Here is a 22876-nt window from a genome sequence, read left to right as displayed (position 1 = left end):
TTGCTCTTGCCAACCTTCCATCTCTAGCTGGCCTTGCAGAGCTATCTTTCAATACATATATATATAGTGGGCAGACTTTAGCCTGTTTAAGAGGTTGGTGGACAGAGTCCCCTGGGAGTCGGTCCTGAAGGGCAAAGGAGTCCAGGAAGGCTGGACGTGCTTTAAAAAGGAATTGCTAAATATTCAGGAGCAGGCTGTCCTGGTGTGTAGGAAGAGAAGCCGTCAGGGAAAAAGACCGGTCTGGTTAAACAGAGAACTTAGGCTAGAACTTAAGGAAAAAAAGAGAGCCTACTTGCTCTGGAAGAAGGGTCGGGTAACTTGGGAGGTCTATAGGGACGTGGCCAGGTCGTGTAGGAAGAAGATTAGAAGGGCCAAAGCTCAATTAGAGCTTGATTTGGCTGCTAAGGTCAAAGATAACAAAAAAAGTTTCTACAAATACATTAACAGCAAAAGGAGGGTCAAGGAGAGCCTCCACCACTTGCTGAATGAGGAGGGTAGTGTAGTGTCAGGGGATGAGGAAAAGGCAGAGGTGCTCAATGCCTTCTTTGCCTCGGTCTTTAATGTCAAGACCGGTTGTCCTCAGGAGACTCGGCCCCCAGAGCCTGAAGTTAGGGACGGGGGGGCTGTGTGAAGCCCCTGTAATCCAGGAGGAGACGGTTAGTGACCTGCTGTGCCAGGTGGACACCCACAAGGCTATGGGCCCCGGTGGGATTCACCCCAGAGTAATGAAGGAGCTGGCAGATGAACTTTCCAAACCACTCTCTATTATCTACGAGCAGTCCTGGTTAACTGGAGAAGTTCCAGCTGATTGGAAATTGGCAAATGTAACACCATCTACAAGAAGGGTCGAAAGGATGATCCAGGGAACTATAGGCCTGTCAGGCTGACCTCGGTGCCAGGCAAGGTGATGGAACAGATCATCCTGAGTGCCACTACACGGCACATGCAGGACAATGGGGGCATCGGGGCCAGCCAACATGGATTCATGAAAGGCAGGTCCTGCTTGACGAGCCTAATCTCCTTCTATGACAAAGTGACCCGCTTAGTAGGTGAGGGGAGGGCTGCGGATGTAGTCTATCTAGACTTCAGTAAGGCATTCGACACTGTCTCCCACAGCATCCTCCTAGACAAACTAGCTGCCCGGGGCTTGGATGGGTGGACTCTTCAATGGGTTAAAAACTGGCTGGATGGCCGAGCCCAGAGAGTGGTGGTGAATGGGGCAAAGTCCAACTAGCGGCCGGTCACTAGTGGTGTTCTCCAGGGCTCAGTTCTGGGGCCGGTGCTGTTCAATATCTTTATAGATGATCTAGACGTAGGGACTGAATGCACCCTCAGCAAATTTGCAGATGACACCAAGCTGGGTGGGAGTATTGTTCTGCTGGAGGGTAGGAAGGCCCTACAGAGGGATCTGGACAGGTTAGATAGATGGGCCGAGACCAACGGCATGAGGTTCAACAAGAACAAGTGCCAGGTCTTACACTTCGGCCACAACAACCCCATGCAGCTCTACAGGCTGGGGGAAGAGTGGTTAGAAAGCGGCCCGGCGGAAAGAGACCTGGGGGTGCTGATCGACAGCCGGCTAAACATGAGCCAGCAGTGTGCCCAGGTGGCCAAGAAGGCCAATGGCATCCTGGCCTCTATTAGGAATAGTGTAGCCAGCCGGTCTAGGGAAGTGATCGTCCCTCTGTACTCGGCACTGGTGAGGCCGCACCTTGAATACTGTGTCCAGTTCTGGGCCCCGCACTTCAAGAAAGATGTTGAGGTGTTGGAGTGAGACCAGAGAATAGGCTACCCAGGGAGGTGGTGGAGACACCATCTCTGGATGTGTTTAAGAAAAGACTGGATATGGCACTTAGTGCCATGGTCTAGTTGACATGGTGGTGTCAGGGCAATGGTTGGACTCCATGATGACAGAGGTCTCTTCCAACCTGACTGATTCTGTGATTCTGTGATTTTGTAATAATGGAAGGAAAACCAGACTTCCCGTGCAAAGCAACACATAAACAAAATGATTTGTGTGATGACACAAATCTAGCACAAACTTAGTGTTCACCAGTTCACCCTTGAAGCTTGGAAGTGCAAGAAGTCAGGTAGGTACTGATTGTAGCAATTCATTTATACTGGAAATAAGAGCATCTTCCTATCTATTAAACATAATTTTTTTCTTATTCTGAATGGCTTCTGTATGTAGAGATAGGTGTGAAGGTGAAAGAGGTTAGGCTGGGTCTTCATCCTGTCTGTACTGCATCTCCCTGTTGTGTGGAGCTCACAGACATTGTTGAGATTGTGTCTGAACTGCACTATGGGAAGGTAAACCTGTTTAAATTAGAGATATCTGAGCTCATAACCTGAAGATTACTCCTATCTTTAGTGCTAGTTTGACCTTTTATTTACACTGAGCCAATGTTCACCTATAATACATGTTCAGCGTCAGTAAAGTGAACCATAGCAGTGGATTGATCCATCCTGAGGTCCTTCACTGGGTCTATAAAATGTGAGTGCACCATCAACATGGTTAACTTGCTACAGAACTCAACTGGGTGAACTCTTCAAGCTAAACTTAAGGCTGAAAATTGCAGCTACACAGTTTGGTGTTAGGCTGTGTATAAACAGTGTGTATAAACAGATTAAAACCCCAGAAGTGTTGTATAAGTCAGACAGAGCCCAAAAGACACTAAAAGGGGAAAGTGGGTGGATAACATCCGTTGATGCAAAGATTCAGAATCTATGAATCATTGTTATGTCATATATTTGAAAGAGGTGTCTGAACCAAATTTTTTATTTGTTTATCTGTTCGTTCATTTTTTTTTAAAGAACATAAGATCAGATTTGTGGGGTCACATGTACTTTGTTACTGGGGAGAGTGAACCTGCAGCAATACAATTTAACTGTGTCTCGTAAGAGGCGCAATATATGTACCTTTCATTCTAGTGAGTAGTTCCAGTCCTTAGATGAGAAGCTAAGACATTTTTAAAGATCTATCAGTGCTCTCATTGCCTCAAAAGTCTTACACTGTGCTTTGTATAGGCTAGATTTTGAGAATGCTTAGAAACATTAAGATAACTGCAGGTACTTGTTTATGAAATACTGCCTCAAGGGGACAGCATGTTTCAGAGGGTTTTTCCAGGTATTCTTAAGATATTGGCTTTAATTCATAAAGCTTTCGGTTATTTGAACCATACTTTCTCCCTTTCACTTCTACACAATTAAGAGCAAAACCAGTTGGTATTAAATCCTTCTCGATCTAAAAAGGAAGATCCTCTTATCAGGGCGTTTCCTGTAAGTGGGCACAGACTATGCTGCTTCACTATCTCCTGGAATTGCCTATAAGTATGTAATTTTGATGTTCTTCCCGGAAAGCTGAGTATCTCCCCACCCTCTCTTTCGTATTCTTTGAGAGATGATAACATATAGTGTAACTGTGTGAGAGCTATTGTGGATTTATTATTGTAGTTGGTGAATATTATTATGTACCCTGTGGACAGTCAATTATATGTGGCATATATTGTAGATTTTATATTTTGTCTGCTTTAAAAATTTCTTGAAGTGCCTAGAGCCAGGGTTAGGTGCTTATGTTGTAACTTCAAATAAATAAATACATTAAATAAATAACTGAAGCAGGAAGTTTCAGATAATAAAGAGAGCTGGCTCCTGGGTAGAAAACACTGTAATTTTTAAAACAGGAGAATCTTTAACAAAGGAGATGAAATAAAAGGCCCAAAGAGTTTCTTCTCTGAAAAAAAGAAAACAACCCAAACTAACAGGGTTTATGCTTGGTAAATTAGAAGCTTCATTATATATGGTACAAAACTAATTACTAGGGAGCATTTTATTTACCTCTAATTTCTATTTAATAGCCACTGCACTTGTCATTGCAGGTATGGTTACAAAAGTATGGCTACCTTCCACCAACTGACCCCCGAATGTCGGTGTTGCGCTCTGCAGAAACCATGCAATCAGCTATAGCTGCCATGCAGCAGTTCTATGGCATTAATATGACAGGAAAAGTGGACAGGAACACAATTGAGTAAGTAACCAGTACTGAACTGCTCTTGACTTTTTTGTTTCAAGCAGGGTAAAATAGAACTGGAAAAACTTTATAATACACAAAGCAGAGTGACTGGGATATCCAAATAGTGTTTCAGCTTCAGATGGGGAGTTAAAATGTTTCTCTCTCTCCTTGCCTTTTTTTTTCTTCATCTTCTGTATTTCATGGTAGCAGGTAGTCACCTGCCTAACTGCTATCTGTCCTTGGGCATTGGATTGTAAAGAAAATGTTTCAGAGTTAACTAAAGAAAGGGCCAAAAGGTTGTCAATGTGAAAGTGGAGAAACCTATTCAAAATTGGCAAGAATTCATGAAAGTGGAAAGAGTCTTTTCTTACTGAAAAACCTTAAGTGTAAATTTCCTTATCCTCATTGCAAAAAATTTAGCATACTCCACTGGCCCATTGATTTAATGGTTTCCAATAACAAAAGACCAGGTGTGGTCATCTTAGCATGCAGTTAGATTAGATTACTTTTGCATGCCCTTTGCAATTCTGAAGTCGTTTAAGGCAGGCAGCGTCTGATTTTACTGACAGACTTAACACAGACAAACTTTGTGAAACAGAGCGATTAAAAGACACTTCCAAACAACTCTATACTATGCCAAATTTTAGAAATGTGCCAAGAAAATGCAAAAAAAAAAAAGAGTATTAGTACACAATTAAGAAAATGTATCTTGGACTAAGATTTGAAGTGCTTGTTGGACTCATTCTAGTTAAAAAGCAGTAAAGATTATCTTGTGATTTTAGAAAAAGTTACTTTCATAGAAACTAATAGAATCATAGATTCATTTTGGTTGGAAAAGACCTTTAAGATCATCAAGTTAACCTAGCACTGCCAAGTCCACCTCTAAACCATGTCCCTAAGCACCACATGTACATGTCTTTTAAATACCTCCAGGGATGGTGACTGCACCACTTCCCTTGGCAGCCTGTTCCAATGTTTGATAACCCTTTCCGTGAAGAAATTTTTCCTAATATCCAATCTAAACCTCCCCTGGTGCAACCTGAGGCCGTTTCCTCTCAGCCTATCACTTGTTATTTGGGAGAAGAGACTGACACCCACCTCACTAGAACCTCCTTTCAGGTAGTTGTAGACAGCAATAAGGTCTCCCCTCAGACTCCTTTTCTCCAGACTAAACAACCTCAGTTCCCTCAGCCGCTCCTCATAAGACTTGTGCTCTAGACCCTTCACAAGCTTCATTGCCCTTCTTTGGACTCGCTCCAGCACCTTGATGTCTTTCTTGTAATGAGGGGCCCAAACCTGAAGACAGTATTCGAGGTGCGGCCTCAGCAGTGCCGAGTACAGGGGGAAATTTGTTGTTGTTTGTTTGAAATTTTGTTACTGTTTGCTTGAAATGCAAACAATAACAAAATAGTACTGTCACTACATATCCAACATTTACGTTATCGAAATACGTTTCTACTACTTCTCTAAAACGCTCTTTTGGCGGGGGGAAAAACCCTCCTTCATTTTTCATTTACTAGCCCCAACCCGATGTGTCATCTTTCATTATTCTTTTTTGGTAAAGTAGCTGACTTTAATGATTTTTCTATCATTTAGTGTTTAGGGAAGAGACTACCCAAAGTGCTGGCAGGATTGGAAAAATCGTTTTATTCCACTGGCACATGCATTACTGCATTGAAAAGCAATAAAGCAAAGCAGATTTTAGGGCTGCCCTAAGGGGAGGTGAGTTGATCACACATCCCTCAGTTTAGGAATTTAAAGGACCTTAGAACATGCAGTGCAATAGCAGTAAACGCCTTGTGAGAGAGCCATGCTCAAAAGTATGTTTATGATCCAATCTGCAGAGTGGAGAGACTAGGCTCTTTATTGATTGATCCTTGAGGCGAGAGTGCTGCTGTACCAGTCACTAGTAGCCTTTTAAAGACGCATTAGTGGCTGCTTTGTAAGAGGAAATATGTTTCACTAAAAGGAAAATAATCTGTTCACACTTAGCAGTACAGAGAGGATAGAAAGTGGTAACCTAAGGAAAAGTGGAGGCCATCTCTTAGTTTAGAGTATCAGCTAGCGAGCTGAAAAAATCCAAACCAGACCAAAACTTTAATTGCAAAGGGAAAAGGTTTACGTTTGCTAAACTGGGCTTGTTGGCTAGCATGCAGGCAAGGTTGTCTTCACTTTTTCTGCTATGTGACAAAGGGATTCATTGATGCAGCAGTCCAAAACATTAATTTTACAATCTGGTGGTTATTGAGTCTTCCAAACCTTTTGATGCATGATGTATCTTCTACACAGAAAGACATAGTAAAGCATAGCAATTCTTAGGTACTTGTAAAATTCATCCAGCATGAGTTACTTACACATTTGTAGTTGCATTAACTTTAGTCAATGTGGGAATAGAACTGATTCTTAAAGACTTGTCACATTTGCATTGGTTTTGAGAAAAAAAAAAATCATTAAACTAAACTGTGGCCTCAAGTTACCATCAATTAACATCACTGAATATTCTTGGGAGATGTGACTATATAACAAAGGATAAATATATTTTTTTAATTGTTCATTTATGGCAGTATTTTGTAAATATTTGAAATAAATTTCCCTTTCATCTACATGGAAAGTATATATACTCTTTTTTGGCCAGAAATATGTCACAGTTTACCATTTGTTTCTCTGTGGTTAATACGTTATAATTGCATACAATGCTGGGATTACAAAATAAAGAGTACAGCAGGAATCTCATAAAAACAATACATTCTCATCTTGAGAAGAGATTATGATATACCTCTTAATCTTCAGAAGGACAAAAATACATTCTCATCTTGAGAAGAGATTATGATGTGCCTCTTAATCTTCAGAAGGACAAACAATTAAAAGAAGTTATAGTGGTAACTTCATAGGAACCAACTTTGGGGATATTAACAGAGAAGTAATATCCTGCAGCATCATCATCAAAAGTCTCCTGAGGGGACTTTGTTGCTCTGAAAAAAAGATAATCCCTCAATGAGTATTTTGGAATGCATAAATATGAACAGTGTTCATCTTACCCCTACTCCTCCCCGTTCACTTGTTTTTGCTAGATTTTTTAATTTGTTTCCCAAATGGCTTGAAAAGCATGATGCATGGGAATAAGGAAGAGTGACCGGTGGGAAGAGACATTATAATGACATAAACATATGAGGCAAGTTCTGAATGCAGGTATCATTACAATGGCAAACCCAATGAAAATAGTGTCTGACATTTGCATGGAGTGACACAATATTTTATGTGATTCATTTATATATTACCAAACACAATCAATGATTCGTTAAAAAGGAGGCTTCCGGAAATGGACCCACTGTTGGCATCCTGGTCTTTCACATCCCTAACCCAAACATACTAAGTAGAAAAAGACTAGTTGTCTTTTCTTAAAACTGCTATGCATGTTTATTTCCAGAATGTGTTTTGCAGTTTAAAGGGGTACATTACAAACTTCTTGGTGTACAGATAGAATGCTTATGTATAGGATGCTGACTAAGTCTATGCAATAGTAACAAAGCAGTCATTCTATTTTAATGTCATCCTTTATAAATAATAGGCAAATGTGCTTATTTTAATGTTCAGATGAGCTTCTAAATAAGTTTACTTCAAGGTTCATAATTAAGATGTAAACATATTTATGTGTAATCTCTCTTGTTTATATATTAATTATCAGTTAAAGAGTAAGAGTGAACAGTAAATTTTGAGCTGTTGAAACCAACTCAGTTGTCTATTTCATTAGTGAATGCTTTTGTACAAAAGCTATACATAAGGTCTTGTTCCCTCAGCAAACATTCAATGAGAAACCTTGCAGACAAGTCATCGTCAGTAACAGGATTGAAATACAGTATCTTACATCACGCTTTGACTGCTTCTTATTACTTAGAGTGTCAATAAAGTCCTGTAATAGCAGAGTACAGTAAGGAAGAGTAAAGATGATTAGAAAACATTTTTATCTCCCCACAAGAAGTTTCATGGTGCCATTCAGTTGTTTCCTTAAATAAAAAGTAAGTTAGTTTTTAGTTTTTCCAGCCATTAAGTCAAGTTTCACTAAGTCAGACTCTTCCTTTTTTATTTTCCTTTTTTCCTGTAACTCTGAAAAAAAAACCTCAACAACCCACAACAACAACTAAACCAAAACCATTTTACAGTCTAAACAGCAGTTTTTATTAGGGATAAATGAGGAGGGGTGTTTAACCAAAGGTAAGTTTTGATTCCACATTAGACTGAAACTTTTTTCTGAAGGCTTAAGAAAGTGAGGAGAAAGAAAGAGATTCTTCCTCTTAACCCCCAAAGAACAAGATATGATTAGGCAACTGACTTGAGTTATGAGAAGTTCAGTTGCAGCTCTCTCTCTGCTGAAAGAGCATTACAGTTTTGCTGTGTATTTTTATATTAATCTTTTGAGATTTTCTGTGAGTCTAAACTGTTTTAATTCTCTTGACATATATAGATCCTCAAGATTCAAACTAATGGAGCTAAGAGAGGCATTTGATGTGACATAGTCTACAGATAGAGTACATTAGTCACAATTAAGCCTCTTTATTGAGTACTGATAAAATACTAACTTTGAGGAGCTGCTGCATAAAAGATTTCTACAAGTTTAGAAACAAAGAAATGAGAGAGAGACAGTGTAATTACCAGTATGCACCTTTTTAAAATGAAAACCAATTCTTTTTAAAAAAATTAATTAAACTCCAACAAGCAATCAAGAACACAGAAGACCTTGATCATATTATGTTAAAAGCAGCTATATTTGGAAGAAAATAGAAATGAATGTTTTATTTGTCAATTCCCCCCCCAATGAAAGATCATATTACACACTAAGTATCCCTAATGTCATGAGCATTAATGATTATTATTGACAGAAGACTTCCTCCTAGTCAGTGTGAGAACCATTACTGTTTAAAAAAATATTTTTAACATATTAAAAAAAAAAAAAGAAAATATGTGCCAGAAGTTGTTAACGTTTTGCTTAATTTCTCTGCTGGAAAAGACTGGTCTCCAATACTAACCATGTAATAACCTGTTTAAAATTCTGACTGCTGCATGTAGCTCAGGTAAGATCTAGGTGATAGACTTGGTGATAGTCCAACTCTTCATCTGTGAATTGCATCTTTCCTTAAATTTTACTTGAAGATAATTTCCTGAAAGCTAGTGAACCACTTGTGCAAAGGTTTCTGTTTGATTTACACAGGGATTTATATTGTGTGTGAAACACAGTCCCAGCCCTCATGTAGGAACAGTAAAAACATCAGTGGACCATTCAGCATGAGAGCATGGAACATCCCATGCAAATCAATAAGGATACAAGCATAATGTTCTTGATAGGTACATACCACTTCAAAATCAATGCAAGAATAAATTGTGACTGCTTGAATTTCATAACATGTTATTTTGGGCTATGTTTTGTTTTGCTAAAAATGGATTGTCAGTAGTTATAGTAATATAATACAATGTTGAATTTTGAATCCATGCTACCTATTTTTCTTGACTTTTTGTGTTAAATCTTAAGTGTAAAACATTTTATGCTAACATTATTTTCTTGTAAGAGTATTGAACCTTTGACATAACTTGAGAGATTATTTCAATAACAGCTTTGAAGATTAATTTTTAAATTCACAACTTGGAATGTTTACACTTATCCACGCCTGGCTTGCCAGTGAGCAAACCCTGTTATTAAAATAGGTCACCATCAGTTAAGCTAACTAATTTAAATTTTTTGGGGGGGAGACTTAATTCAGTTGCTTTAAAGTCATTGGCCTTGAAACAATACAGCTATAAATGTTATATTATGTATTTCATACAAGACCTTGACATTTTTGTACAGTGTTTCTAACAAAATATAATAATTTGTTTTTGCTTTATTCTTTTCTTCTTTCTTTTGATGTAGTGATGTCACCTTAAGGTGAGAAAACTGATCTTTTGTTACGCATATGTCTTTTCCTGCAATGTGTGTGCAGTTTCAACAGCATAATTTAAATATACCCTGTCATTAAAATGCATGGTAGCTGCATGCTGATCTAACATGCAGTGCAAAATAGTGTTACTGACAACGTGTCTAAAAGCTTTCTGAGGTTTGAGCCAATTTTAATCACATTTACTGAAGTGTAAATATGATACCATTTTGCTAAGAACAACAGAACTGCCCTTTGGTCTGTATCTAAGATCTGCTTCTTTCTTTCATTTTCTTTTATTATTAGAGCAAATTAAGCTTTTCAATATTTCATCCCAGAAATCGCTAATGTTTACTTTGTTGAATTGATGATTCTTTAAAAAAAAACAGAGGAACCTGAAGTAAAGTTGAGGGTGTTTCAGCAAATACTGGTGAGGTAAAGTTTTATAGATTTTGCAGTATTGTTTTTGCAGACACTAGGGAAAGAAGATTGTCTTCCTTGCAAATACAAATCATAGTCAACTGTTTTATGTGCCACACATACTTCATAATTTTTCTGACCAGAAATTGGAGCAAATCATTCTGTGTTTCTTATTTGAAACAGGTAACTATGAACTCAGTGTCTTCAGTGCAGGCAGTCAAAATCATAAGTTTTGGCTTCCCCACTTGTACTACTTGATGGATGTATCACCCATCAAAGTTTATGCAGGCACTGATCTTCTGTAGTCTTTATCTGTACAAGTGGGGTGCAGTGCTGTCTTGGTACTATCACTAAAATTCTGTATTTTCCCGCAGGCTGGTGAGCTTAACTCCTACTTAGACATTTAAACAATAGTTTACTATATATCCGTAGCTACAACATGTATCAAGTGTTACAAGTCTGGCTGTACTTTTAAACCTCTTCACATGGATTTATGAAAATGAGTGTGCTGATTTTGACTGGATTAGCCCATCTCTAGAAATTCATTCAGTATGCAATATGGTTTGTCTTGTATTAGCAAGTGTAAAACTTACGATGCACATGTCATTCTTTGAGTAACTGCTGGAAAAGATGAAAGATGGCTGGCTGGTTGTTTTTTTTGAGTTTTTATTACCTGCACGTGTTTTAAAAGGAGTCTACTATCTGAGATGACATTTCAAATTACTTTTCTGTCTTCCAATCATATATACATACAGCTGCTGTGTGTATATTTATTTATGAAACAAGGCTTAAATGCCAGTTTAATGGTCAGAAATTCATTTGTGCAAACCTGAATATAGGGTATGACTACTCTTGTGGTAAATGCCATTGGAAAACTATAGCTTTTACATCAGTAATTATTTGGCATGACAGAAATAAAGTCAAATGAACTGGAAAAGTAACAGAGGAGATTTGTGTTTTACTTATGCAGTGAATGTATTTAATCTCACTATCTTCCTGATGGTAAATTGTTCTGTAGCTATTCAGCTCATATAAAGTAATAACTTAAGCTGAGTTTTGTTCACTTTTACTCAAAATAAATACCCCTTTACACTACAAGTGAGAAACAGTTCAATGATATTGCTGTTGAACTTATGCTTTTGATTTAGATATCATCCTAATTTTGACATGTTTGGAATGCTGACAAATTTGAAGTTTTTGAAATATTGGAAAACACTGAAATATTGAAGGCCACTGTAAAAATTGAGCCCTTCTGTGAAAAGCCTGGTGCTGCTGCAACGGTCATTTTTGTTGTTTGTGATTTAGACCTTTTCAGCTTGATGTTGTGCAAAGCATGAAATATTCTAGGCAGAATTCTTGAGTTAAATATCTCCACTAGGAGCTTGCAGTGGCAAAAAGATACTCTTCATTGTGTGGAAAGAGAGTAAGATAGGAGGACTTCATATTATCATTAAGTTAGCAGTTTCAGTATGTTGAATTAAAAAAAAAAATTCTGGCCATTGACTGGGCTCTTTGATTAAAAGAACTCGAGGCTTGTTTAAATATCGTGATAATGAGACAAGAGAGAAGGATCACAAAATAAAAAAAAAAATTTAGGAACTAGTAATTTGACTAAATCTTTGTGTATATACATTAACTTCACCTTCCAAAAGCAAGCTAATAATACAGATCATAATTACCTTGAATGAATCAGGATAAATTATTAATTGTGAAAGACTTGTCTAGTTGTGAAGTCTTTGTTCAGTTGTTGTAACAAAAGAAAACTAGGAAAAATAACAGCAAATACATTTGTTTCTGAATGTTGTGGGAGGCAATGAAGCAACACAAACTGCACACCTGGTAACAAAATAACTGTTCCTTTAGGTAATCATTGCAAAATTGATAATACCATAACTTCAGAAAAGTTTGATGGTTTTAGCAGTTAGGTGCAGTGGTTATGCAGTGGTTCTTTCATGTTACCTTAACTATATGGTGTTGTTTTTTGCAGCTGGATGAAGAAGCCTCGATGTGGTGTGCCTGACCAAACAAGAGGTAGCTCCAAATTTAACATTCGTCGGAAACGCTACGCGTTAACAGGACAGAAATGGCAACACAAACATATCACTTACAGGTACCAAGGATACTCATAGAGATATATAAAGGTCACTAGTAGTGCTGACTGTAAATTTAAAGTAAATATAAATTTCTGAAATATTTTTCAATATTTTGAGAAGTTTATTATTAATATGTAATATAAAAATGCTGACTTAGATACCGCTTGGATAAGTATATATGTGCTACATAAGAACTAAATTATTTTCCTGGATTAAAATAGCATGCATTTAGTGACTGGTAAATTATCTGAAGCTTTCAGCATAGATTTAACACCCAATACATCCTTAACCTTACCTTTCAGCCATCTTGGCAGCTTCTCAGGGAACATTGCTCTGAAACTAGCAGTGCTGTAATGAAACTCAGATCTCTAATTTAAATATGTAAAATAGGTTATTGAAAGGAGTCAGTCTCTGCAAAACGTACGTGCCTACAGGTCTGTTTTAAGTACAAATGAAATTGATTATAATTTGGTGAGTCACTGACCCAACCCTTTCCTGCCTACATGATGATGGGCATAGGGGTATGTATGGGGGTGTACATCTGTATAACTCTCGAGTCTGGCATGTAGTTTACACAGTATGTTGCCTACTGTCAAAACTGATCTTTGCAGGGAAGGTTAGATGCAAACTGTGTACTTGCTAGAGCTCTGTCAACCAAAGGAAGTGTCATGTGTATAATATAAAATCCATAATTTGTCAGCAAACCAAGGATTCCAATACAGTCACTTTGAAAATTTACACAGACTCATTGGGATTCCTGTAGTATCTAACAAGGGTATGTTCTGAGGGATAAAATAGTTTTCAAATTCATTAACTGGTGCCATTATTCTTGAACCCATGTAAGTATTAAATTTTAAGTTCATAAGCTCTAATGGTCATATAGACTGTTCTGCATAACACAGTAAAGAGATAATTTTATTAGTAACTCTGTGTCGATGCTATGGCTTATGTCTGAATTGGAGAATTCTATTTTAAGACATTACACACGGATATAACTTCAAGCAATAGAGAACTGACTGCCTTGAGATTAGTATGTTACATTGGCTGGAGACCTTTATTGTTAATGTAAATGTAATGCATAGTCGGTTAGAATAGGAATGCCCACCTATAGCACTTTACATTTGTCTGCATTTTAAAATTTAAATGTAGTATGTGCATACATATGACAAGGCATGCATGGTCACCTACAAATATGTGTGGTCTTCTATCACTCTGATTTGTAGAGTCTGATTCTCTATTTCATTACCTTATTTTACAACAGTCTAAGTCCTACCACTTGTATGTCGTCTGTACTGTCACCCAAGGCATTAATCATAATAACAAATGAGGGTGCCCAGTATTAAACTGTGTGGCAACTATGTAGTAATCTTTCTCACTTTGAACAATTTATAGCAATTATTTACCTCCTCCCTTCCCTCTTGTAAAACGTTCACTCTCACTTTGACGAGACCTCCAGTCAACCAGAGCTTTGAAGTGAATAAGTCTATAATATTTTTTTGTAGTGAATTACAGACCAAAGACATTTGAAGTAGAAAACTCAAATTTTATTAGAGTGGAAAATACAATATTAGTCTTTCTGAATTAAAAAGTAAATCAAAGCATATAAGGACAACAAAAAAAGAAATAAAATTCTTTACGTCTTTCTCCTCACCTGCTTTGTTCTTCCCAGCAATTCCCTGCTTGCAGGCTCAATACCAGTTAACTGACATTTTAAGTTGCTTTGTTACCTAAACATTTGATCGTATCTCTAGCATCACTTGTCTGCTCCATTTTTCTCAGTGCCACTTCTTAGTCTTTTTATAACCTGCAGGTTTCCAGCTGCATTCTGTGTCTTCCTGGCCAGTTGAACCTTGTAGTCTGAAGTGTGCCACCTAAGCAAGCTTAGTAATTCCTGCAAAGAAAGCAATTTCTCCCTCATTTCAGTATCTGCTACCTCTTCCACTTTTCTGGAAACTAAAACCAAAACGAAAACCAAAACTCTACAAAAAACACATTATTAGTACTTATGTTATATACTAACATGAATCTTACAAAGAAAGAAACAGAAAGTGATTATTTGAATCTTTTTACCAGCCAGAAGAGTATAGGAGTGAAGGAGAACATCTAGAGTATATGAAAATTATAGCCACATTACAGAACAAACTACAAAGATCTTAATGATATGGTCTTCACTCTTCCTTAGTGTTTTAGACCATATCAGGTTACACAACGATCTCTGAACATTATATAGAGTCAGAGATGAAATCTATGAAAGCTATTAAGGGATTTTTTAAATTTTAAAAGAAAATTTTTGAGGTGGTGTTTACAAAGACACTTAGGAGACTCTCTCAAAAAACAGTCACCTCTTTTGATAGTGAAGTAATCATCTGGTACTTTAATATGGAGCAACAATATGAATCAATAAAGCAATCGGCTTTGTAAAAATAGAACATAAATGTTTATGTGTCTTTTTTAGACAGAAAATTATTGAATATAAAGTCCTTCTCATCAGAATTCTGGGATTAATATTCATAATTCTAACTCCAATTTTCAGTCATTGGTCAATTGCTCCAGTTATTCAGTCTGCAGAACACTTGCAAATAAAATTGGAGAGTGCTCTCTAAAAAGCCAAGCTTTGCCTTGAATTGCAACCATTACTTAGAACTCATAACAATTTTTTAAATAAAATAATAATTTAAAAGCTATTCTGCTTTATTTTAATGTCTTGAGGAATAAAAAAAACCACAATTTGATTGTTCAGCAATATGTAATATTAATTTAATTAGTGGATGAAACTTAACTGTAGATGGTCAATGGCTTCATCCCAAACCAACTAGAATTAATTTAATCTTTTTCTTGACTTCAGTGGACATTGGTTCAAGCCCTAGTTTAATGTCTTTTTCCTTTCTCAAGAAGTTGGGTACATCCTGGATTTCAGCTCTCCAAAAAGTGAGAGAAGATAAAAGATTTGGATATGTCTAACTTTATGCTCTTCAGTTAAATGAATTAATGCTAGCTGCGATGAAAAGTATGCAACGAAAAGTCCTATCATCTGGCTTGTTAACAATAGGCTATATTATTTCTATGGTCTGAATGATCCATATTGTGTGGAATTTTGAAAGAGAATTTTTCTTGGTTGTTTAAAAGCCACACTGAAAAGTAAGAAAATACTGAATTAAGAAAAAACTTAGAAAATGCTGTTGATTCAAAGTAGCAACAAGAGGTTTTTATAAAATAATGTTCTAAGGGTACTACTACAGAGGAATATTTAGAAAATCTTTCCTAAATCAAGGAATTACACACCTTATTAATCATACTTGTCACAAAGTCAGTATATGCTGAATTTCTTTGATTTTAGTTTTCTTGTGAATGAAAAAAGACCAGATCTGTCCATATTGAAATGATGACATAAGTTTTGCATTGTGATGATGTTCACACTGCATTATTTTTGAAATATATATCTATACTGTTTCAGCATCAAGACATGAGCATATTGTCTTTCCATTAAAAATGAAAAACAGAAATAAGGGGAAATAATGATTATCTGTTTTTTTGAGAGATGCCAAGAACGTCCTAACTTTAACAGATTTGTTAATAACTGAAATGTCTGAAAACTAGTCTTCAATACACTAGCAGCATTCTATGCTTTAATTCAGTTGTACCTGACTAATATGTTTTGAAACATGCCAGAAGCATTTACAGAACCAGGCTGCACTTTGATGTAATTTTTTTCCCTATGTATATGTGAGGCCTACAAGACCTTAAGGCAGTGGAAATACCTAACTATATGCTCTATAATCCTACCCTACCATTTTAAGTGAGTAACAAATTTTGAAGTTCTTAGTAACTCTGTATCACAGAGCACCCAATAGCATAGAAAATGCATGCAGATTTATATGGAGAACTGGTATCTCCAGATGGGGAAAGCATTCTGAGTGGCATGGTAAAGAAGTTATCAGTGTTCTCTGAAAACAGATATTTTCAAAATGTCCCACCCATGAGTTCTTAGCATTCCTCCTTACATGTTTTGCTGCAACTCTGATGATTTACAGCTGCAAATCTAGAAAAACAGTAATTTGTACTAGAGAGACTACTTATGTTCTACAAGTTAGACTACCTACCATAGGACTTCTACCCTTAAGGACTAATGGGACAAGGATGCTATGATTCCTGACATTAAGCATTACCTTTTTGTAGCAAGCATGGATGCAGAATTAGATGCTAAACAAGGCTCTATTAAACATTCTTTTGTCATTATAACTGCATCTCCTATCAGCTTTCAATGAGAAATACCATAAAAAATGCAATTCTAGTCAACCTGATGATACACAGGAAGGTTTCCAGTATCTATCTACCTGATATTGTCATTATAAGCAATATTTAGGAATCTGAATAATCTGAATAAAATGGAATACTTCAGTCCCTAAGTGTTGATTTAAGCATATTTACCCCTCTGTTAAAGCTCACCATGTTGCCAAAAAAATGACTTAATAAAGGTAATGCTTGCCCTTTTCTTAAAGAACTATGTTAGCAATGTTATATACCTTAGCATTTCTAACCTCTGAATGGAAGGGGGGAGGACATGTAAAATATAGCTAATAAAAGGAGATTAAATTACACTGTGGTGATTCTAAAAATTCTGCAATAAAAAAAGTCTAGGTAACCGTAGTTATGAGAGAGAATTCCTGTGTAGCAATCAATTAAGCTGTTTAGTTATTCTTTCCACAGTGTAATTAACAAAAAAATGTTCTTCGCTATATGTATTTTTAGTGTGTCTTTTTCATATAAAATTTGAATATTGTAGAATATAATTTCTCATTTCTTTACTACTTACGTACTTCAGCAATCCTGAAAAAATTAAATATTTGAAAATCAATATACTATAATTGTAAAAGTTTATGTTGCATTTTATTTATTTGAAATGTATTAGTAATTATGTAAATTATGACATGGGATTATGTCTTTTCTACAAAAACATTTATCTGTCAAGTATTTTGCTAATCTTGGGTTTGTATCTTGGAAATCTCATCTTTGCCACTTTTCAGATGCTTTTAATGAATTATGGGGAGAATACTATCCATGAACCAGAAGAGGAGAGAGAATTATAGATTCTTTCCAACATGGCAGCAGTAGGTTGACTTTTATTGTGGTCACAGAACAAGAAAATCAAAAGCAATATCTCTGACTTGGATTTAATGAGCTGGAGCAGGAGCTATATGAACCAAGATCACATTTTACACGAGAAATGTTCTTAGGTTGTAACTACAAAGAGTTAGCAAAAGTGAGACTGGAAAGAACTTGAAGCTAAGAAAACCCACATCAATGAGAGATTAATGAAGGAACTTGATAGAAAGTATCTCTAGAGAAATGATGACGCAAAATTAAATAAACCTTTGACCAGAAGTAATCTGTTAATTTAAATAAAAGTAACAATGGGATTTAAAAAAAAAAAAAAAAAGAAAAGCTTTGGTTCAGTTTAACTTTGAATGACAGCAATAGCGCTGAAAAAGTAGTTTCAACAAGTTATTCAAATTTAAGCTACATTTCAATTGATTTTTATCTTAACTGTTTCATATCAAATAAACACAGATCTATAATAAGCTTACTTCAGATTACTGACTGCATCTTTTTACCTACTCAGTTGAATCTCCTGCTCTTTTATCTTCTGTGTCCTTTCTTTCTTTAGAATGGGGTTTCCAATTTGTAACTTTGATCCAAGAAAATCTTGGAATGTTTGAGAGAAATGGCATTGTAGAAATATTTTCCCCACTTATATTAAATTGCTATATTTGATCATCTTGCATCATTATAATTACCTAATAATTCTAAAAGCACTCATTAGTATCCAGTCTAATCAGCACAACAGGGTAGTAAGATATTGTTAATCTTGTACTCTGGATTTAATGCACAAATGAGCATAGGACCAATTTAAAAACAGTATTTATTATATGCAGTGGAGAATACAAGTATCAAAGTCTACAGACAAGAAGTAATCTGTCTCTGAGTTATTACAACTCTTGTAGAGGTCATTACTGCTAAGGCAAGCAGTAATAATAAGGTTTATGCATCTTGAGCTTTGTCTAGCCTTTGTTGACCTGTGTCTTGGGCCTAGCTTGGGTCAAAAGGGTTGATTTTATATACAGAGTTGTAGCCATTTGTGTGGAAAATATAATGAGCTGTTCTAATGACAGCTCAGGAAGAATAAAAGGAAATAGTGAAATTTAATGGCAAATATATGCTACTTAATGTACTGTATTTAAATTTCAGATGGCTGATTTTACACAGCCAAGTGAGGTATATCCTGACAGCCTTGCAAGGCTCCTGAAGCTGTTGCAGCCAAAAATGTGTCACTGAAACATGGATATTTTTTTTGAGGATATTTTGGGAAAGGAGGGAGAGGGAAAGGAAAACACAAAACTTTTTTAAAATCATTAGAACTCAGAATTTCAGAATAACAGTCACCAAAACAAGACTCTTCAGGCATCTGTAGAAATAGTAAATCAGTGTGCAAAGTGCATATCCCTGATGAAATCTCGTTGTTCTTGTGCAAGACATGGATTTAAAAGCTATAATGCCAAAAGCAACTATAAGGTTGAAAACCATGTTTGCTACAAACATCAGTAATAACCTCAAAATACTGAATTCAATGGACACATGGCTGTCGTTGTCTAAGAATAACAGCTTTCAAAATTTATACAAAACGTGAAGGTCAGGTTGGACGGGGCTCTGAGCAACCTGATGGAGTTGAAGATGTCCTGCTTGTTGCAGGGGGGGTGTTGTATTATATGACCTTTTAAGGTCCCTTCCAACCCAAAGTATTCTATGATTCTGTCATTCTATGATCATTCAGTTTAATAGTTTGTAAAAAATGACATTGAAGTAAATAATTCATCTTATGGATCGTCTTTTGCTTGCCACCACTTGTGCTACCACCTTGCAATAGGAGTGGTTCTGAGTTGGCATGTCCACTTATTTTTATTTAAGCTCCATTATCTGGGCATGTTGAGTGTAAGATACCCAATTCCTCTTTTTTTTTGTTACCAGTGACAGTCACCAGTATTTCAGGTGACTGCTGGCTTATATGAAAAGGGTTCATATGACCCTGTCCTGGTTTGGCCCAAACCAGGCCAATTAGTCTTAGAGAAACCAAGGTCACTGCTAAATTCCTCACTGCTTACGAGTGAAGAGCCAAAGGGGGGTCGCAGCTGCAGGGGGGAGCAGACAGGGCAGGTGACCCAAGATTGACCAACGAGGTATTCCATCCCACACACGTCATTCTCACTTTCCTATTTATCACTAACCCACTGCCTCCTGGAGGTGGGGCCCAGGAGGGAGGGGCCCTCCTGTCTCCCACTGATTGGTACCAGCTTTGCCAGTTTCCAGTTAAAAGTCTGCAGGTGTGATGGCAGTGGGAGCTATTGCATTTTGCCCTCTGCCTGTGCTGGGGGGAGGTACTGCATTTTCCCCTCTGCCTGTGCTGGGGGGAGCAACTCTGCCTGAGGAGGATTTCCAAGCTCTTGATCTTGGTTTTGTACATATTTGTATATATTTGGTTATTTCTATTATTATTGTTATTATATTCTTTTTCATTATTATAGTTTATTAAAACTGTTTTAACTTTCCAACCCATAAGTCTCTCTCCCTTTTCCCTTTCCCTTTCCCTTGGAGGGGGGGGAGAGGGTTAACAGAGAGCATCTGCCACCTGGTTAATAGCTGGCCCAGCTTTAAACCGTGACAGATTTATTGGTGCCCAACGTGGGGCTCCAGAGAAGCTCCAACAGGTTGCTCTAATAAGTTGAACCCTTGCTCTGGTGGGAGGACACCTGGAGAGCTCAGCTGAGAGAATATCAGATTTCTTCCTTTGAGATTTATGAGGGGTTGGAAAGTTAAAACAGACAGTGAAGATGGTGATGTCATTTTTGAATGCTGTGTTATCTCATCTTTTTATGGAGTTTCTTTCACAGTTGAGTATTGCAATGATGCCTTACCTGCCGTGGGCACTGTGTTATTGCTTGCTTCTTATGAATGTTTACATGCAGTTTAGCAGTGGGCGCTGGTCGAAATGTATTGTTTTGGTATGGGGTTTGATACTGATTTATGCTGTGATAAACTGGGCAGTTAATATTCCGATCTCTTATCTCTATGACACAATGATGGGCAGCTTTAATCGCGAATCACTAGCAGCGACTTCATCTGCACGCTCCAGGCATCCTTTAGCTGATTCTGTTAATGATTACATTTCCAGTTTTACTTCGGGAAATAGCACCTTCTCCTTTTCTGCCAACCTGATTCCACTAGATTTTGCGAAATTAGGATGGTGCTGTCTAGGTGGCATGTTTTTATTTTTGGTTGTCCTGAATGTGTTTCTGATGTGGGATAAGATTAAATATCGGTGCAGGGACAGTTGTAGGTGTTATGCAGCCACCTCAGATCCTACAGTGTGTACTACCGCTACAGCCACTAACCCCACTGAAGTCTCGGCAGCCTGTACCACAGCTGCTACACCCCCCAAGATGGCCACTGCAGCTACTCAGACTCTCAGCACTCCCACGACAGCCACTGCATCTACTCAGACCCCAGCATCTATCGAATCTGTACCAATTGCTCCTGTAACCAGGAAGAAATACCAAAAGAAATCAGCTCGTGAAGTGAAGGATGATGACTCAGAGCCTTCTAAGACAGAGCCATCATATGACCCAGCTGAGGGCCCTTCTCAGGCAGAGTTAGGGCCTGACACAGATGGGGGTTTCATCGATCGTCCTTTTAAAGCAGACCCATCACAGAAGAAAGGTCCTTCTAAAGCAGAACTATCACAAGAGGAGGACTCGGATGTAGAGATAACCTACCACTCTTTATCCCTGAAGGACCTGAGAAATATAAGGAAAGACTTCAGCCGTTATGACGGTGAACCTATTATTACCTGGTTGCTCCGATGCTGGGATAATGGGGCAGACAGCATGCAATTGGATGGCAGAGAAGCCAGACAGTTGGGATCCCTGTCCAGAGATGGTGGTATTGATAAGGCGCTTGCAAGAAAGTCAAACACTATCAGTCTCTGGAGGCGACTCTTGTCAGCTGTAAAGAGCAGGTATCCCTATAAAGATGATGTTATGAGTCACCTAAGCAAATGGACCACTATAGAAAAAGGTATTAACTACCTTAGAGAACTGGCTGTGCAAGAGATCTTTTATAGACACCCACGGGACATTGTAGATCCTGATGAAGTGGAATGCAACCGATCCATGTTCCGGAAGGTTGTGAAGAATGCTCCACCAACATATACCCATACATTGTCAATATTAGTATGGGGAGAAGATGCTATGGCACGATCTAGTGTGGGTGAAATGGCTAACTGTATGCGACAGTATGAAGATAGTATTTCTTCCCCACTGCAGGCCCGTGTCTCGGCTGTGGAAAAACTGACTAAGGAGAACAAGGACTCATTTAAACAACTGTCAGACAAACTGTCCAGGATCGAGAATAAACTTGACTCTCTACCTACACAGGCACGCGTTGCAGCTGTTAGGAGAAAACGCTCTCCTACAGGACCAGCTCAAAGGAAACGGAACACATCACGAGGTATCCTGTGGTTTGCCCTGCGTGGTTATGGGGAGGACACGAGCAGATGGCATGGACAACCTACCAGTACCCTACAGGCACGAGTACGTGAGTTGCAAGCTAAAAGAAATACCAGAGAGAATTTTTCTAGAAGGATGGCTGCTCCAGTTACCAGTGAGCAGGACCCCAGTCAGGGTAGATGGGCCTCAAATCACTTTTTCCCAAGTGTGAATAGGAGAAATGAAGGTCCCAGTCCCTGTGAGCAGCATGAATCCATTTCTTAATTAGGGGGGCCCTGCCTCCAGCCAGGAGGAGGAGAGGGACAACCGGATTTATTGGACTGTGTGGATTCGATGGCCTGGCACATTAAAACCACAAAGGTATCGAGCCCTGGTAGACACTGGTGCACAGTGCACCCTAATGCCATCGGATCATAAAGGGGCAGAACCTATCAGTATTTCAGGAGTAACAGGAGGATCTCAAGTGTTATCTGTATTGGAGGCCGAAGTGAGCCTAACTAAAAATGAATGGTAAAAGCACCCCATTGTGACTGGCCCAGATGCTCCGTGCATCCTTGGCATAGACTACCTCAAGAGAGGGTATTTTAAGGACCCAAAAGGGTATAGATGGGCCTTTGGTGTAGCAGCTGTAGAGACTGAGGACATTAAACAGCTGTCTACCTTGCCTGGCCTCTCAGAAGATCCTTCTGTTGTGGGGTTGCTGAAGGTTGAAGAACAACAGGTGCCAATTGCTACTGCCACGGTGCACCGACGACAATATCGCACCAGTCGAGACTCCCTGATCCCCATTCATAAACTGATTAGACAATTAGAAAATCAAGGAGTGATTGGCAAGACTCGCTCACCCTTTAATAGTCCTATATGGCCAGTGCGAAAGTCTGATGGAGA

The 22876-nt window shown here is 37.9% G+C and overlaps 1 protein-coding gene across 1 annotated transcript in view; it reads left to right on the top strand.

Annotated features, from left to right (window-relative positions):
- The window catches only part of MMP16 (matrix metallopeptidase 16), a 204158-nt gene that overhangs the window by 94767 nt on the left and 86515 nt on the right, over nt 1-22876 (top strand). Inside the window, exons 2-3 of the mRNA XM_068396545.1 lie at nt 3879-4027; nt 12326-12448. Of these exons, the coding sequence (XP_068252646.1) occupies nt 3879-4027; nt 12326-12448 (272 nt within the window). The remainder of the gene's footprint in view (nt 1-3878; nt 4028-12325; nt 12449-22876) is intronic.

This window comes from Nyctibius grandis, chromosome 3, assembly GCF_013368605.1.
Source record: "Nyctibius grandis isolate bNycGra1 chromosome 3, bNycGra1.pri, whole genome shotgun sequence".
Classification (NCBI taxonomy): domain Eukaryota; kingdom Metazoa; phylum Chordata; class Aves; order Nyctibiiformes; family Nyctibiidae; genus Nyctibius; species Nyctibius grandis.
Note: the sequence above shows the minus strand (reverse complement) of the source record. Positions and strands in the feature narration are given on the sequence as shown.